This window comes from Aspergillus piperis (genome assembly GCF_003184755.1).
Source record: "Aspergillus piperis CBS 112811 unplaced genomic scaffold BO85scaffold_18, whole genome shotgun sequence".
In the NCBI taxonomy this organism is placed as follows: domain Eukaryota; kingdom Fungi; phylum Ascomycota; class Eurotiomycetes; order Eurotiales; family Aspergillaceae; genus Aspergillus; species Aspergillus piperis.
The window spans coordinates 680901-696983 of record NW_020291608.1 but is presented as its reverse complement, the minus strand read 5'-3'; the positions used below and the strand labels follow the sequence as shown (position 1 = coordinate 696983).

General features: G+C 51.4%; 5 protein-coding genes and 1 non-coding gene across 6 annotated transcripts; 3 read left to right on the top strand and 3 right to left on the bottom strand.

Annotated features, from left to right (window-relative positions):
- Positions 1–789: 789 nt before the first annotated feature.
- On the top strand, positions 790–5861 carry BO85DRAFT_403607 (putative ABC multidrug transporter). The gene is made up of 4 exons (XM_025657235.1): positions 790–1206; positions 1265–3888; positions 3938–5603; positions 5669–5861. The coding sequence occupies exons 1-4, from the start codon at positions 1103–1105 to the stop codon at positions 5772–5774; spliced, it is 4500 nt and encodes a 1499-aa protein (XP_025512741.1). The 5' UTR covers positions 790–1102; the 3' UTR covers positions 5775–5861.
- A 34-nt stretch (positions 5862–5895) lies between these two features.
- BO85DRAFT_t223 lies at positions 5896–5977 on the top strand. Its single transcript has one exon. It is a non-coding gene; the product is annotated as a tRNA-Ser (tRNA).
- Positions 5978–6423: 446 nt separating this feature from the next.
- Positions 6424–7505, bottom strand: BO85DRAFT_452259 (aegerolysin family protein). Its single transcript, XM_025660779.1, has 2 exons — positions 7009–7505; positions 6424–6930 (listed from the first exon to the last, which is right to left on the bottom strand). Exons 1-2 carry the CDS (start codon positions 7101–7103, stop codon positions 6588–6590), a joined length of 438 nt encoding a protein of 145 aa, XP_025512740.1. The 5' UTR covers positions 7104–7505; the 3' UTR covers positions 6424–6587.
- A 663-nt stretch (positions 7506–8168) lies between these two features.
- On the top strand, positions 8169–10554 carry BO85DRAFT_471097 (uncharacterized protein). The gene is made up of 12 exons (XM_025662446.1): positions 8169–8272; positions 8350–8466; positions 8531–8626; positions 8689–8822; positions 8882–8963; positions 9016–9264; positions 9319–9400; positions 9453–9513; positions 9576–9664; positions 9741–9824; positions 9883–9949; positions 10027–10554. Exons 1-12 carry the CDS (start codon positions 8226–8228, stop codon positions 10338–10340), a joined length of 1422 nt encoding a protein of 473 aa, XP_025512739.1. The 5' UTR covers positions 8169–8225; the 3' UTR covers positions 10341–10554.
- Positions 10555–10739: 185 nt separating this feature from the next.
- xlnD (beta-xylosidase XylA) lies at positions 10740–13283 on the bottom strand. The gene has a single exon (XM_025660778.1). It carries the CDS (start codon positions 13267–13269, stop codon positions 10867–10869), a length of 2403 nt encoding a protein of 800 aa, XP_025512738.1. The 5' UTR covers positions 13270–13283; the 3' UTR covers positions 10740–10866.
- Positions 13284–13463: 180 nt separating this feature from the next.
- Positions 13464–15122, bottom strand: BO85DRAFT_403598 (MmgE/PrpD family protein; the record flags this gene model as incomplete). The annotated part of the gene is made up of 2 exons (XM_025657234.1): positions 13464–14800; positions 14874–15122. The coding sequence occupies 2 exons, from the start codon at positions 15120–15122 to the stop codon at positions 13592–13594; spliced, it is 1458 nt and encodes a 485-aa protein (XP_025512737.1). The 3' UTR covers positions 13464–13591.
- Positions 15123–16083: the final 961 nt, after the last annotated feature.

Genomic DNA, 16083 nt, shown 5'->3' with positions numbered 1-16083 from the left:
CTGAATTTTGAGTCATAGGGCGGGAAGGCCGGAAAGGGACTAGGATTGCGGGAAGCCGCAGCAAGACTTTCTTTTCCTATTTGAGAAACTCGATTCCAAGATGGGTGTTATTTCTTTCTTTTGATTAGGAAACAGTTGTTTTACATCAAGATGCAGCAAAGGTATCCAAAATTTTTAGGTGACTCAATGCGGGGTAGGCGGCTCCGCCTGTTCATCGGTAATCGCGCATTAACATTTCTTAGTATGGGAAGAGTCTCTCAGGAAGGGCTTCCTCGACACCTTAAATATAAGGCATCAAGGACACCAGCTTGATAGATGCCTCAATCCTCATGAAATTATACAGGGACCTTGAATGTCTTACAGCCTGGTTGCTTGATTATTTGATAAGGCGTGCTAATCCTTTCAATATCCGAGGAATCACGCATCGGCCGTCTTCCCTATCGTTATCGGGCGGTGGCTATCGTGGATGGCACGCTAAGCGATGAGAGTGGGGGTTTTAGTGCTGATACCACAGCCAGTGAGAGAGGGGATGATGTGATATCTACCGAAGCTTGTCAATGGATCCTGCGTTGGTGACGGAGTATGCCGCTCAATAGTCCCAGATCGTTGAGAAAGCAAGTGTGCTTGCCTCAATACTTCTGTGTTCAAGGCAGCGATGATGGAACGGACACAGATTGATAATGAAAAGAATGACTGCCTCAGGCGCTATCATGACTCAGCTGGATGTTATCAGATGGATTTTCCTCGAGGTGATCCAAGGATCGATCCGGGGCAGAATTCGTCCGGATCCAAAGATTGAAGGTCCACCGCTATCGGCAATATGACCGTCAAATTATTCCCTGCTCTTAACACCGCTTCCTCCGGCTGCTCCAATTTCCCGGCCCCTCGCTTGCACCTCCGGCTTCTGTCCAGCCTCTCACTACCGGAGTCTTTAAGACAATGGGTAGTATCCTTTCGACCCGTGCTCTATAACTGCCTTCTCCACCCTCGCCAATCTCCAATGCTGTCGGGCAGTTTCCAGAGAGCTCTCACTTGGTTATGACGAACGCGAGAACTGCCCATGAGTGAGCTTGTCTGCCCGTTGCAGACTACAATTTGACCGATGGAGCATCTCGCGGCCATCGTGCCCGCGGCCGTGGTGCCTCTAGCAGTTCAAGGCGGGGCTGGCGAGATTGCTTATACTCCGCATCCTGGTCTGGTGCAGAGGTGGGTTTAACCCAGCAAGATCGTGGGTAATGGCATGGCTGATTTGAAGCTGCTTTAGGGAATTATGGCAATATCGGACTCGGAAGGCGTCCGCCTTTGTTGGATCCGGCAACCTCCACCTAGCGGCGATCCTAGCATCATGGATTGTGGTATTGTTGTCGATAAGTCTGCGCTACATCCGTTCCTACCGGAAGAAATCACCATCGCCGAAGACTACCCCGCATGATCAGTCCGAAATTGTGGTATCTCTGCCGTTCGCGTTCGCACACCTGGCTGTCGCTATTGCGGCTTGTTGTCTCACCTGGGTCGACATACACAATGGTGAGAGTTGGAAACGGTCCGCCCTTTTGACCTACGTGGTATTGTTGGGTATCGGCCGGCTCTGCATCAAGCGCTATGACTATCGACGTCATATGTATTGGCATATGAATGCAATGGTGACAGCGGCTCTCATTCTGGCCGTGGTGCAGGATATAGTACCCATGATGGTGATCGGAGCTACCTATAGGCCAACCTCCATTGGAGTTGCTATTGTGGCCTGCTTGGCGGCGGTTGTGGCAATTGCAGCGGCTACGCCACGTCCACGGCGCTCGCTTGTTCATAACGCAGAGACGGACGATTTAGTGGTTGAAGAGAAGGCTTCTCCAGAAGAGACATGCTCTCTCTTTTCCTACTACTGCTCGTATGAGTGGATCACCCATGTGATCCTGCGAGGCTGTCAGAGGGATCTGACTTTGGACGATCTGCCTCCACTGCCGTCATACGATGAACCATTGAAGTGGCTAGAAAAGATTAAGAAGCAGCGGCTCAAAGGCGGCAAAACCTTCCGTACGCTATGCCGCATGCTGAAGACGGAAATCAAAACCATGATGTTCTGGGCGGCCCTTACGGCGGTGGTGGACTTTCTTGCGCCATACTCCATGTTGCGGCTATTAGCCTATCTGGAGAACCCCAGCAGTGCAGTGCTCCATCCTGCATTGTGGATCGCACTACTTTTTGCTGGTCCGGCGACTCGCTCGCTCTGCTACCAACAGTATATCTTCACGGCAACCCGACTACTGGTTCGGGTGAATGTGTCACTCGTCCAGGAGCTCTATCAGACTGCGATGCGCTCGTACATCTACGATGACTCTGTGGGCCACTCTTCAGGCAAACATGCCAAGTCGAAGCACCGGGCCGAGTCCAAGGGTGCCTCCAAGTCAAGCCAAGCCAATCTGACCAGCTTGATGTCTTACGATGTTGACGCTATCTACAACTCCCGTGATATCTTCTATATAGCCACCGCAGGCCCGATCTCGACTACTTTGGCTCTAGTGTTTCTGTATCAGATGCTAGGATGGCCGTCGCTGTTTGGTGTTCTCATGCTGCTGTGTTTGTCTCCGCTGCCTGCCCTGGCGTCGCGGAAAGTCTCCCGCATCCAACGCACCGTTATGCAGGCTACGGATGCTCGGCTGTCCAAGATATCTGAGTACTTGGGGTCCATCCGCACGTTGAAGTACTTTGGGTGGGAGCATGCTGCGATGAACAACATTAATGACGTTCGCCGTGTAGAGCAGCGCCATTTGTGGAGACGCAGCGTATTCGTGGCTCTTATTTCCATGGGTGGCGAGCTGCTGCCGCTCCTTAGTCTTCTAGTCATGTTTTCTGTTTATATTTTGTTTACTGATCTTCCTTTGCGGGCACCTGTCGCCTTTACTTCATTGTCTATCATGGAAACGTTGCGCGTTCAGTTTATCTGGTTGTCCAACATCAGCCGCTATACCGCGCAAGGATCAGAGTCGCTGCGTCGTGTCGACCGCTTCTTTGACACTGCTAGTGAGATCAAGCGGCATCCAGACGGCCCGTTAGAGTTAAAGAATGCCACCTTTCGACGCACCCCCATTGCTGCCTTTAGGCTGCAGGATATCACTCTCCGCTTCAAGCCCAACGCTCTCAATGTGGTGACGGGCCCCACTGGCTGCGGAAAGACATCGCTGCTCTTGTCATTCCTGGGTGAGACAGTGTTGGAATCAGGAACCGCTACTTGCCCGCGCGATGTAGCGTACGTTCCACAGGCACCATGGCTTCAGAACGATACAATTCGTCAGAACATCGTCTTTTATAGCCCGTTCGATGAAGCCCGCTATGCCATGGCCATCGAAGCCAGTGGTCTGACCCAAGACCTGCAACAGCTTCCGGCAGGCGACCTCACCATGGTGGGAGAGCGAGGAACCTCGCTTTCCGGCGGTCAGAAGCAGCGAGTATCTTTGGCAAGGGCACTGTATTCGCCATCGAACACGCTGTTATTTGATGACATATTCTCCGCTCTCGACACCCATACCACTAGTCTTGTCTATGAAAAGTGTTTCCGCAGCGGTCTACTCAAGGACCGCACGGTCGTTTTAATCACCCACTACCCAGCCGCCTTGCAGGATGCCGACTTGGTGATCCGGTTGGAGCATGGCAGGATTGTCCCCGCTCGAGCAATCTCCAAAAGTACACTTTCTCTCATGTCCTCCCGATGCACCACACCGGGCACCGATACAGACTCTTCCGTGTCGGAGAGCAATGTGCGCGTGGCAGACGAAGCTCTGGAATCCCCGTCAGAGCCTCCGCCAGTTGCTCCTGCTGGGAAGCAACCGCCTGCTGAGGAACGCATAGCTAAGGAGACGTCCGCCACGGGAAGAGTGCCTCGCACGCTAGGTAAGAATTCGAGGACTACAGATGGCTTTGAGCATTGCTAACAGATCAGCGCTTCGTTATATGATGCTATTTGGTGGCGCTTCCTACGTTCCACTGGTTGTGATTGCAACCATCTCCGTGCAATTTGCCTACTTTGCCATTACATACTGGCTATCCATATGGACTGGGGCGTACGACAAGTACGAGCATCCCAACACGTTGTTCTACCTGGGTATATACGCAGCGTGCATCGTCACCTTCTTGACCTTGCAGTTATGTAACAATCTCATATATCAGTACGGCAGCTGGGTGGCTGCTAAGAAGACGCACCACCGGCTGGTGACGGCCGTGCTGTCTGCACCAATTGCCTGGTTCGATCAGAATCCAATCGGGCGCGCCATCAACCGGTTCGGAAACGACACACGGTCTCTGGACACAGTTCTTGTTGAGTGGCTGCGGATGTCAATTGAGAATACCCTACGCTTTTTGCTTCGAATTGCCAGTGTCGCTTCCATCATGCCCATCTTTGCTCTCCCGGCAGCCGTTATCTGCGCTGCAGGGTTCGTCATCGGAGAGATGTACACACGTGCTCAAGTGTCAATCAAGCGGCTGACCTCTATTAATTACTCCCCTGTTTTCTCACACTTCACCGACTCGTTGTCAGGACTGAGCGTGATCCGAGCTCGGCACGGCATGGACCAGGTGTTCCAGAACCTGCTGGCCGAGAAGTTGGCAGTCCACGCCCGCTCCTCCGAGGCACAATACAACTGCAACCGCTGGGTTTCGGTCCGGACAGACTTTTGCGCCGCGTCTGTAGCAGCCGCGGCCGGCTGCGTAGCATACTTCTGGTCCGGATCAGCAGGTCTGGTGGGATTCTCTCTGACGAACGCCATCGGCCTCAGCCAGACGATTCTGACGCTAGTCCGGACGCTCAACGAGCTTGAAGTGGAGTTGAACTCCTTTCAGCGCATGACAGAATACGGCGACATCGAGCCAGAGGAGAAGCTAGAAACAGAAGAGCAACGCAAAGCCGACGCTCTACCCGCCAGCTGGCCAACCTCCGGTCGGGTCGAATTCAACAACGTCACTGCCCGCTACCAACCCGACGGGCCCGACGTACTCCGCAAAGTATCCTTCGTCGCGCACCCAGGCGAGCGCGTCGGGATCGTCGGCCGGACCGGCAGCGGCAAATCCACCCTGGGGCTATCCCTGCTCCGCTTCGTCGATATCGTCGACGGCAGCGTAACCATCGATGGAGTGAACATTGACCAGATCCGCCTGAACCGACTGCGCACCAACGTGACGCTGATTCCGCAAGAGCCGGTGCTCTTCTCCGGCGACGTGCAGTCCAATCTCGACCCGTTTGGCGGGTCCAGCGAGACCGAGCTGCGCGCGGCGCTATCGGCGTGCACGACAGTCCATGTCCCTGGCGAGGGCGAGGGCGAGAGCCGGACAATGCGGCCGCTGGCGCTGGACACGCCGGTTGCTGCAAACGGAGAGAACTTCAGCCAGGGTCAGCGACAGGTTCTGAGCCTAGCGCGGGCTATGTGTCGGCGATCGAAGGTGGTGTTGCTGGATGAGGCGACGGCGTCGGTGGATCACGAGACAGATTCACATATGCAAAAGGTACTGCGGACGATGTTTGCCGATTGCACGATCATAGCGATTGCGCATCGATTGCGGACGATCATGGACTATGATCGAGTGTTGGTGATGGCAGATGGGGAAATTATCGAGTGCGTCAATGCAACCCCTTTATATACATTTTGGGACCTCGACGAAACTAACTGAAAGCTAATAGGAATGATTCACCGGCGCGACTGGTCGCGAAAAAGGGCGTATTTTGGGAAATGGTGCGGAACACGGGCGAGTACGAGGAACTGATCGAGATGATGGAGAGCAAATAGTGCATAGATGTATATGATTAGTATGGATATGGCATCAATGATTTATGATATAACCCGAATGAAATGTTGAATGCATTGAGTGACGACCTCTTATAGCATAATCGTGAGTGCCACATCATAAGACGATATGGCCGAGCGGTCTAAGGCGATAGACTAGAAATCTATTCTCTTCGGAGGCGTCGGTTCAAATCCGACTGTCGTCGTTTTTGTTTTTCAGGTTATTTTTTGCTCGGAGAGATAGGGTGAGGGTGTGCCATGTAATTGCTATAGTTGTTGCTTTGTGAGTTGAGTTGTGTTCGTTGTTGTTGTGGTCGAGGAGTCGATGCTTCTATACCGACTGCACTGCTAGGGAATTATCAACATATGCGAAAGAATTCAGCGTCGTCTTCTGGTCAAACAAGACAATGACACAGACAAATGAGGAAATACAATATTATATATCTTGAACATGTTCGACACACTATCTAGAGTACCTGCCAGTTGTTGATCTATCATATCAGCCTTTCACCCCAAACTCCAGTCCCTGCGCTAATGCGGAGCGAATCCTGTTAAGGGGGGAGATGCTGTCGATCCTACTATTTTTATGATTTTTTTTTACCTCCTTACTCGTACTGTCCACCATAAGCCATCAGTTGCAATGGTATTAGAATCATGATTTAGTCTTCTCTTGTATTGAATCGCAAGGAATTAATCACGACTCAATCACAACAGTTCTTCTCATCACCCGTCTATCACCTACAACACAAACACATAATCTCAACAATCCAGCCACTCCTGCATTAGCAGGACAAGAAGCACAGAATCCACCCCTATCTAAAGACTCGACCGAATTGTCCGATCCCTCCTCCCAATTTCCACCGTAACACTACCAATAGCACCGCCCGACTGATTCCAATACCCCGTCTCCACCCAGTAATCATCAGCAATTTTCTCAGCGCGGAACTGGTTGCGCTTCGAGCCCCAAGGACAGTCCCAGTAGATGTAAGCGACGCGGACATCTCCATTGTACACGTCAAAGCTTCCCTCTGTGCCAGAGGGCGAGTGTGCTCTGCCGCATGCGAAGACGTTGAAGGACCCGCCAGGAGGTGCCCGGAGAGCGTTGATGTCGGAGACGGGGATTTCGACGCTCTTGTTGTTTTCTATGTGGAATTTGCCCCTGATGATGTGTTAGGGGAGAGGAGAGAGAGAGAGAGCTGGTGCCAAGATGGGCAACTTTATGATTTTTGGATCTTACCAGCCCAGCCAGGTGTTTCTGACACTGAGGGTGTCGAAGGATAGGGAGTTGACGACGCGGATGTGCACCCATTGGGCTTCTGCTCGCTCGGCCATGGTTTAATCGGGAGGGTGGAGGCTGTGGTATGAGTCTTTGGTAGAGAAGATTGTGTAGATTTCCGACGAATCTGAATAGCGAAAGAATTTGCTTCTCGTAGTTCTCTTTTCTGAGTGACCGGAAGGGGGTCTTTATATCATCTCTGGCACTCGCTGCTGAGGTCTGGAGTTTCCGACCACCATCGTCATCGTCCAGCCTAGTCTCTGTAAGTGTGTGCCTAACTGCACCATCAAGTCGGGATACTGGATTCTGCTAAGCCATCTCATTACGTATTCGCAGCAGCAGAAGTAGCAGGGATTGTGCAGCTCATACCTTCTCATTCCCAGTCGCCGAGTCTCTTTGTGCCTTGCCCTCCGAGGAACCTCATAGAAAGCCAGCCCGACAATTGCAAGGCTTTCAACGATGTAACCCCCCAACAGTATAAAGTGGAGTAGAACATCGAACTAAAGGGCAAGCTGAGCGTTCAAAAATGAGGGGGAGGGTTTTGCGCGATGTTCAGCTCATGCATCTCTGATGACATGCATTTGCCACTGCAGGGGTACTATAGGGCAGTTCCCGAACAGTCCATGTCAACAAATTATCTGAAGCACAGGCAGGTCAATTCTTCCCCGAACGTTTCCTTGACCACTTGAGTTGATTTACAGATCCATCGATATTATTCCCCGCTTCATGCAGCGGAATCCAGTGCCCGTCCAGTGGCTTTTCGGAGTCACCGTTAACGAATCAGACATCAATTGCGAGTCTAGACATCGGCTTTAGTACTCGCGATGTTTGTATCCTTGACACTGCCATTGCGTTCTCCATGGCTCTTGCTCCGCTGAATAGACAGTCGTCGTTGTCACTCGATGGAATCTACTTCTCCAAAGAAAATGCCTCATATAGAGAACTGAATGATGCAGAATCGCCACCACAAAGTTACATCTTCGAGAACATTGCATCGGGGTTTGTTGTGGGTGACGTGATGTCTGTATAGGTCCGGGGATTGCTCGTACACTGGTGCTTCAGCATATAAAGGACCAGTATTTGGTCGGAATGAGATGCAACTACCAGTCAATTTTGTGAATCATCTTCAGACCTTTCATACCCCATCATACCTGATCAAAGCAGCCAGATATTTCAAGATGGCCGAACTTGTTCCATATTTCGATGGCATGCAGCAAGGACAGGGGTACGATGAATTCCAATCCTCTTCAGAGATACAATCGTGTCCTTGCTAACATACTGAACAATTCATCCCTCATCTAGATACAATACCTACCTTCAACAAATTGGTGTAGCAGATGCTGTCACTATCACTCCGGGCCAACCGGAGTCTGCCACCTACGACCTCTTCTATAGTAGTGAAAGGATCGATGATTACACGTCCGCACACCCAACTTCTCAGTCTAAAGTGTAATGCTGACTTCTCTCCTTATGTCTTTTTCAGAAAGCTTGCGCAGTCCTTGGAAATAAGTGCTGGCGCTGCTATTTCCGGTTGGGGACAGTCTTCCCAAATCGACGCTAGCTATCTTGATCGGCTAAGGTGAGTGTGATCTTTTCTGGCTTGATTTGCGCATTCAAACCAGCTAATCATCATCGACACAGTTTTGAAAGCAGTACGGTGACCTATCAAGTCCAGGTGTCATCCAGACAGCAGGCATCAATCGGGAATTCGTACTCGTTTAATCAAATAAACACCGATACTCCGAATAAATTGTACGGAGACCGTTTTATTGCAGGTAAGATAAACGATGTACTATATTCTAGCCACTGGGTAGATACTTAATAGTCGTGGCAGATTTCATTCGAGGTGGCCAATACTTTGCTCGCGTCTCCATTTCCGCAGTCAACAAATCCACCAGTCAAGAGATCAGACAGGCGTAAGTCATCACCGAGTCCTTCCAACTTACTTCCTCCTGACACTTCTGAAAGATCGGAGATTGCTTTCTCAATGTACGGAGTCACCGGCTCCGTCACAAATGAAGTGAGAAGTGCCGTGGAGACCATCAACAGACACTCTCGCGTCACTGTCTGGATCCATACCTCTGGAGGCGGAGGCCGATCTGGAGTTATTCACGCAGAACCCCACGACGGTGAAGACTCGCCTCTTTTTGCGATCAAGGAAGGCGCAGATAACTTCTACCAGGAGTTGAGGGAGGGAAAGCATAGATATAGACGATTGTGAGTTCTCCCTCTTAGTTTCACTTCGGTCACAGGATATTTACATCGAAGCAGTGCACTTCTGTGGAGATACACCAACGTACCAAATTTCAACAATGCTTTCACGCCTTTTGACTATACTTTTGCCAATCAGAGGGTGATACCTGCTCTGCATGATGATTCATGGAATGGAACTAACTGAAATCCAGAGCTGGTACCTATTCGAAGACTTTACGCAGTACGACGCGTACCTTGAGCTCGTCAGGAAGAGTATGGCTTTCCCACAAATCACCGCTTGTTGGTGCCATCTACTAACCTCTTATATATGATAGTCCCTGTTTCAAAGTTCATCAACGGCAGAGAGCAACAAGCCGAGCTGTACGAAGAAGGGGCCAACATACTCTCCGTAATCCGCACCAAAGTGAGCCTGCGCATCCACAATACCCCGTTAGCTATCATTACATTACTGACAGGGGAAAAAAATAAAAATAAAAAAGGTCCAAGCCATCAACGAAAACCCCGAAGAAATAAACTCCCCAATTTCATATCCCATTCCAGAGGACTATAAGAAACTAGTCCTGGTAAGCACACAACCAACCATATCCTCCCATACCCTCTACTAACCCAACTTCGAAACAGCTGGCCATCAGGACAGTAACCATGATCGCCCAAGAACGAACCCTCGACAACGGCAGCTTCAGCGACAGTGAGTTCCCCCAAAACTGGTGTATTAGTATGGCCAGCCAATAAAAAAACTAGGCTAACGCTATATACCTTCTACAGTCGCACTCCCAACCCTCCAAGGAAACGCCCGCACGCTCTTCAAATTCCAGACCTACGACTTTGACACTGGATTCGGGAACACGGTTGTTTCCTTTGGCAGAAGAGACTCATCGTTCATATGTCTGAGCGGCCAGCGAGTATCCGATGGATATCGAGAAGAAAGCGTCTTCTGGGCATTTGAAGACCCGGTTGAGGAGGTCTCGGAGCAACAGGTCCATGTGGCTAGTATGCGAACGAGAGATTTGTTGCTTTTGAGTCGGACGGATCCTGGTCCGAGGCCGTTGTTTACGTTTTATGCGAAGAGTAGTTGGTAATTCTTCGTGATCTGATCGTGAAGAAGGGTGCTGGGTGGGGAAGCAGTGGTTTATGCATGTTGTCGGTAGGATTCACTTGTGTTGAGTGAGGGCTGGTTAATTGGGGTATTGTCCCATTGTGTTGGTTTAGTATAGTAGGAACTATGCTAGCAAGCAGCCTAACAAACTTTATTTCTGTAGCTGTATTGCAGATCCGGCTAAATGTGAATAGGCTGTAGATAGCCTTATTTTTTGATCAATTGCCCTTTCTTACTCTTTCTTGCTGTCTTTCATCTAGTTAAGAGGTCATTGGAACTGTTACTTCCTGTACAACGGGGAACATTAAGTTGTGTGTGCTCATCGCTACGGCTAGTATTAATCAGAAAATGATCCATATTTTCGAATAACAGCATACTAATTGTGGACTGAAGGGTTTTTCCCACTTGAACTAATTACTTCATAGAGCTATTTACATCGTATCACCACTATGCATATCCAGTAATAGACTGACTTTCATCCTCTAGTGCCATCAACAGAATAGTACTTTCTACTCCTTCCCAGGCCACTTCAGCACGACTTCCTCCTCACCCTCAAGAACCACCTTCACCCTAACCTTCCTCTCCAGGTTCAACGCCAACTCAAACGTTCCCGGAAACAACACCCAATCGCCATCCTCATTCACCCTCGCAAAGCTCCCCACCTCAACGGGAACCCTCAACTCCCTCGTCTCTTCAACCTTCACCTCCCCAAGCCGATCCCACCCGACCAGCCACTTCTTGGGATACGGCGCCGGACCGGCATCAGAGGTATTGGCGAATACCATAGCAGTGTAATCCGATTCCAGCTTTCCAGTGTTCTTGATATTGGCAGTGAAGTTCAGCACAGGGAGCTGGGTAATTGAGGCTAGCTCTTCGTGTGTCTGGGAAAGAATGTCCTGGATGTTGAGCTTAACTTCCTTCGTAGTGGTGTTGCTGGATGATTCCGCGAAGGTCGTGTAGAATAATCCGTGGCCGAACTCGTACACTGCTTCGCCGGTGTACCATTTGTATGTTTGGCCGGGGTTATCACCCTCAGGACGGAGGTTCATATCCGTCGCGGGGAACTCCTCCGCGTGGCTGGCTGGGTATTGTGTCGTGACTAGTCTGCCCGCGGGGTTCTTCTTTCCCGTGATGATGTCTCTCAGAGCGAAACCGCCGGATTGGCCGGGGTATCCGCCCCAGAGGAGCGCAGAGACGTTCGTGTTGTTCTTGAGGGACGAGGAATCGACCTGTCCGCCGCCCATTTGGAGAACGATGAGCGGCTTGCTTCCGGCCGACGAGGCGAGCTTTTGGATCAAGTCCAGTTGGTTACCCGGCCATGCGATGCTCTCGCGATCCAGTGCCTCCGCTTCAAGAGTATTGTCGATACCACCGGCGTAGATGATCACGTCGGCGGACCGGGCGGCGGATAAGGCGGCTGCGAAGCCCGAGGTGCTTGTGGAGGAGATACCGGTGCCTTCGGCGAAATTGACTTTGTATCCGGCTTCTTCGAACGCGGCGCGGGGGCTGATCATGTAGGGAGCGTTGCCGTAGTAGTTGCCCAGGAGTTGGGTGGTGGCGTTGGCCCAGGGACCGATAAGGGCGACGGTGGTGTTGGATGGTGGGTAAGCTTTCTCGGTGAGGGGAAGGACGTTGTTGGAGTTCTTGAGAAGGACAATGCCCTGCGTCGCGGCTTGGTAGGAGATGTTCCATGCGTCCGTCTCGAGGACATCGGACCAGGTGAGGTCGCGGTAGGGGTTGTTCGCCTTGGTGGTATTGGAGTCGAAGTATCCGGCCTGCACAAGGGTCGTGTAGAGGCGGATCACACCCTTCTCGATATCATCGCGAGAGAGATCTCCCGCAGTGATGGACTCGTTCAGGTGCCATTGGTAGGTGGTACCGCAGTCGATGTCAGTGCCAGCGAGGATGGCCTCAGCGGCAGCGGCAGCCTGGGAGGAGGCGTAGCCGTGGGGATTGTAGATGTTGTAGGCGGCGTCGCAGTCGCTGGAGACGTAGCCGTGGTCAACGAATCCGAAGGTGTCGCGGAGGAGGGTCTGGAGGAAGTAAGAGTCGGCGCAGGCAGGGACGCCGTTGACGGCGTTATAGGCACACATGACACTGTGGACTTTGGCGTCGCGGGCGGCGACGTGGAACTGGGGAGTGTAGTATTCCGACAGGTCTTGCTGGGTGATGTTCATGTCGTTGCCCAGACGGGAGTGGTTGTGCCAGTTCTCGATGTCATAGCCGGCGTAGTGCTTGGCCGTGGCGGCGAGTTTGAGGTTCGAGTCTGGGTCGGGACCCTGGATGCCGGTGATGTATTCGTAGGCGTAGACGGCGGCGAGAGAGACGTCCTCTCCTGGAGTTTCTTGTCCGCGACCCCAGACGGGGTGGCGGAAGGTGTTGATGTTTGGGGCGTAGACATCGAGGCCGTAGCGGCCGGCGTTGTTGAAGGCGCGGCCTTGGGTGGAGATGATGGAGGCGATTTGGTGGATGAGGGTGCGGTTGAGGGCCGCGGTGGTCAAGATAGGCTGGGGGAACGAAGTGGCCCAATTGTAGGAGCCTGAGTCGCTGAAGTTGGCACGGTCGAGGCCGTGAAGTGCTTCACTCCATACTTGGTATGCAGGGAGGCCCAGTCGGGAGACACCGAGACCGGTGTTGCCGGTGTTGGCGATCAGCTCGTCCAGCGTGAAGAGCGAGATGAGCGATGCTGCTCGGTCATAGGGGGTGGCTGATTCGTCGCAGATGAGGTGGCTGCGCAGGGGGCCATTCTGGCAGTCGGGGAAGCTCAGTGGGATGGTTTCTATGCACAAAGGGTACAAGTCAGGGTTGGCCTCGACGTTGTAATCAACGTAGCTGGTGTTGGCCTGGGCAAGAGCTTGGGGAAGAGCCAGAGCTAACAGAGCAGCGGCAGTGGCAGCCACGGGACGAGACATTGAGTGCGCCATGGTTGAGCCAGTCTGTGGGGGGAGAAAAAGATGGTCGGGGACTGAATCTGGGGTAGATTTATAGAATTTTGCGGAGATGCGGAGATGCGCCGGAGAATGGCCGATTGACTTCATCGCGGGGTTTAGCCTGAATGATTTAGCCGGCATTGGGAAGAACTTGGAATGCTTGCATTTAGCAATTTCAACAATACGAACATTGGCATTGTTTAACAAGTAGAGATCTGCTCAGGCACCGGGTAAATAAGTCTTTGGTATGGCGTGACATCGCTTGGGAAATATGAAGCCATCCCCGTCCGAAAGGGGTAATCTTCTATTGCAGCACATTCACCGTCTCTCCCCTCAACAACTCGCCCAAAACACCCGCAACATCCTCCACCTCTTCCAAGTTCAACACCACCTCCTCGATCTTTTTCTGCCTCTCCTCCGGAATCACCCCCTTCGTCACAGCCCGCCACTTCTCCAACACCTCCTCATTGGTCACCCCGGGGTGGACTCCCTTGGGCGCGTTCAGCAACTTCTCCAGCACCTCCCCATCCTCAAACGTGATCTTGACCCTCTGCGCCCACGTATTATCCAGCTCCTTAGCCTCCCGACACTCCACCAATCCAATCACATCCCACAGCTCCTCCCGGTTCAACATACTCGGCGCAAACTGCCCCGGCACAATCTCCCCATCCACGACCTGCAATGCCACCGCGTACGGTATACTCATTTGCGCCGCTGTGACGGTAGCCGGCTTCTCCGGCGCCCAACCACCCTTCTTCATCGCAGCCCTCGCCATCTCTGCTTCGATCTTGATGATCTTCTTCCACTCGCCCATCTTGGCAGGATGCTCGGCCTGAATATCCTTAACACAATCTACTGTACAATGCGTCACTGCGCACAATGCATGCAGCTTCTGCTTGATCTTCTTGATCTGCCACACCTCCCCTAATCCCTTACAAATTTCTTCTGGGTGAAACTTGGGCTCAGTCTCCGCCCCGAGCGAGAACATCTTCAAGAAACCACCATACTCGCGGTCAAAGATCTCCTTGATTCCCGTGAATCCCTGCTTTGCCAGGTATGTGGCAAGTACTCCGCTCCGCGATGCGAACCCATGCTGCATGCGCTTCACCATACTCTCGAATTGCGCGGACATAAGTCCGCAGGCCTGTGTACACGCCATGCCCAGGGCATCTTCGATCTGCGCGGCGGGAAGATTTAACAGCTTGGAGACAGCTGCGGCAGATGCAGCAGGGCCGAAGATGGCACCGGAGTGCCATCCGATTGTGAGCATGTGTGTTCCGCCCAGGGCGTAGCCTACTCGGGGTCCTGTTTCGCAGCCGGCAACTGTGGCAGTGAGGAAGTCTTTGCCGCTGATAGGGCGAGTCGAACTGCCCTGCTCCTGTTCTGCGGCTGCGAGGATTGCTGGGACGATGACGGACATGTTGTGCAAGGGGGCCTCGATGTGGATGTCGTCGAGGTCGAAGCCTTGAATGAAGGTGCTGTTCAGGAGGGCGGCGGCATTGGGAGGGAGGGTCTATCACTTCATTAGTATCCTATCCATTACGTCTATAGTCGTGAAGGAATCTGATTAGAGGAGAAAGAAATACCTCATTCCATCCGATCACGGTACATTTGCCCTCTCCCTCAATGGCAGTGATGGCATCATGGGCCTTGACGGACCAGGGGAGTCGTGCCCCCAGCAGAGCACAGGCCAATCCATCGAGAATGAGGTATTTGGCTCGTTCACGGACTTCGGCGGGAATGGACTGGGGAGTGAGTTCTTCCAGCCAGTTGGAGAGAGTATGAGTTACAGGAGTACCGGTGGAAGTGGCGGGGGGAGGTGTGTGAGAGGTCATTGTGGTAGAACTTTATTATGTATTATGTGACTGAAGGACAGGTAAATGATGGGAAATAATTGATGGAAACTAAAGGGAGGATAGGAGTATGATAGCGACTGAGAAGAATGGCTTGGCGAGGGAAAGGTGGAAGTTTGTCAGTTATAGCCCTATGGGGATATGAATGATTACCCAACAACAACAACAAAAAAAAAAAAAAAAAAAAAAAAAAAAAAAAAAAAAAAAAAAAAAAAAAAAAAGAAAAGAAAGTAAGAAGGGTGCTTCTTGGCGAACCCGATTGTCTCCATTTTCTCGATTCGATTCATTTCTGGATCTGACTATCATTTGGACTATAGTCTACTAGGAGTATTTCGGTGCGGAGTTTAGACACGGCGTAGAAATGCCCGGATCGACTGGTCAATGACCCACTTTATAGACTATCATTGCATTAGGCCGTGTTCGGATATTGATCAAGTTAAAACACATCAATAGTCTAACTGATATGCAAAGGTCAATATTCGTTTTGCAAAAACGATATGTCATTGTCGATCTTTGATTTCTCGTTTCTGGCATGCCGATCGCTGCCGCCCGATTGCAACTAGTGAAGCTAATTATTATACGAGATCTTGAGGAGCGCTCTACGGAAGCAGCAACGAAAGCAATAACGAAAGCGAAATGAATGAACGAACGGAAGTGAAAGAGTGAGTTGAATTGAGCTATCTAAGAGAGCAAAATAAAGTAACTAGAAGAGGTGTTTTGTGGGCAGTCTGAGTACAGTATATAATTAGTCTATATAAATGTTTTGACCCGGCCCTCTAGACAAAGAAGTATGTGAAAAGATATTAAATAAAATTATAAATATTTCTTAAATAGAAATGTAACCTCTGCCCTCATTATCTGTTTGCATCTTCTTCATGTTCCTCTGCTTCTCTCCCAGCGATTCGGCATGCACTACCTTGTGTTCTGCAATACCTTTCCTGGG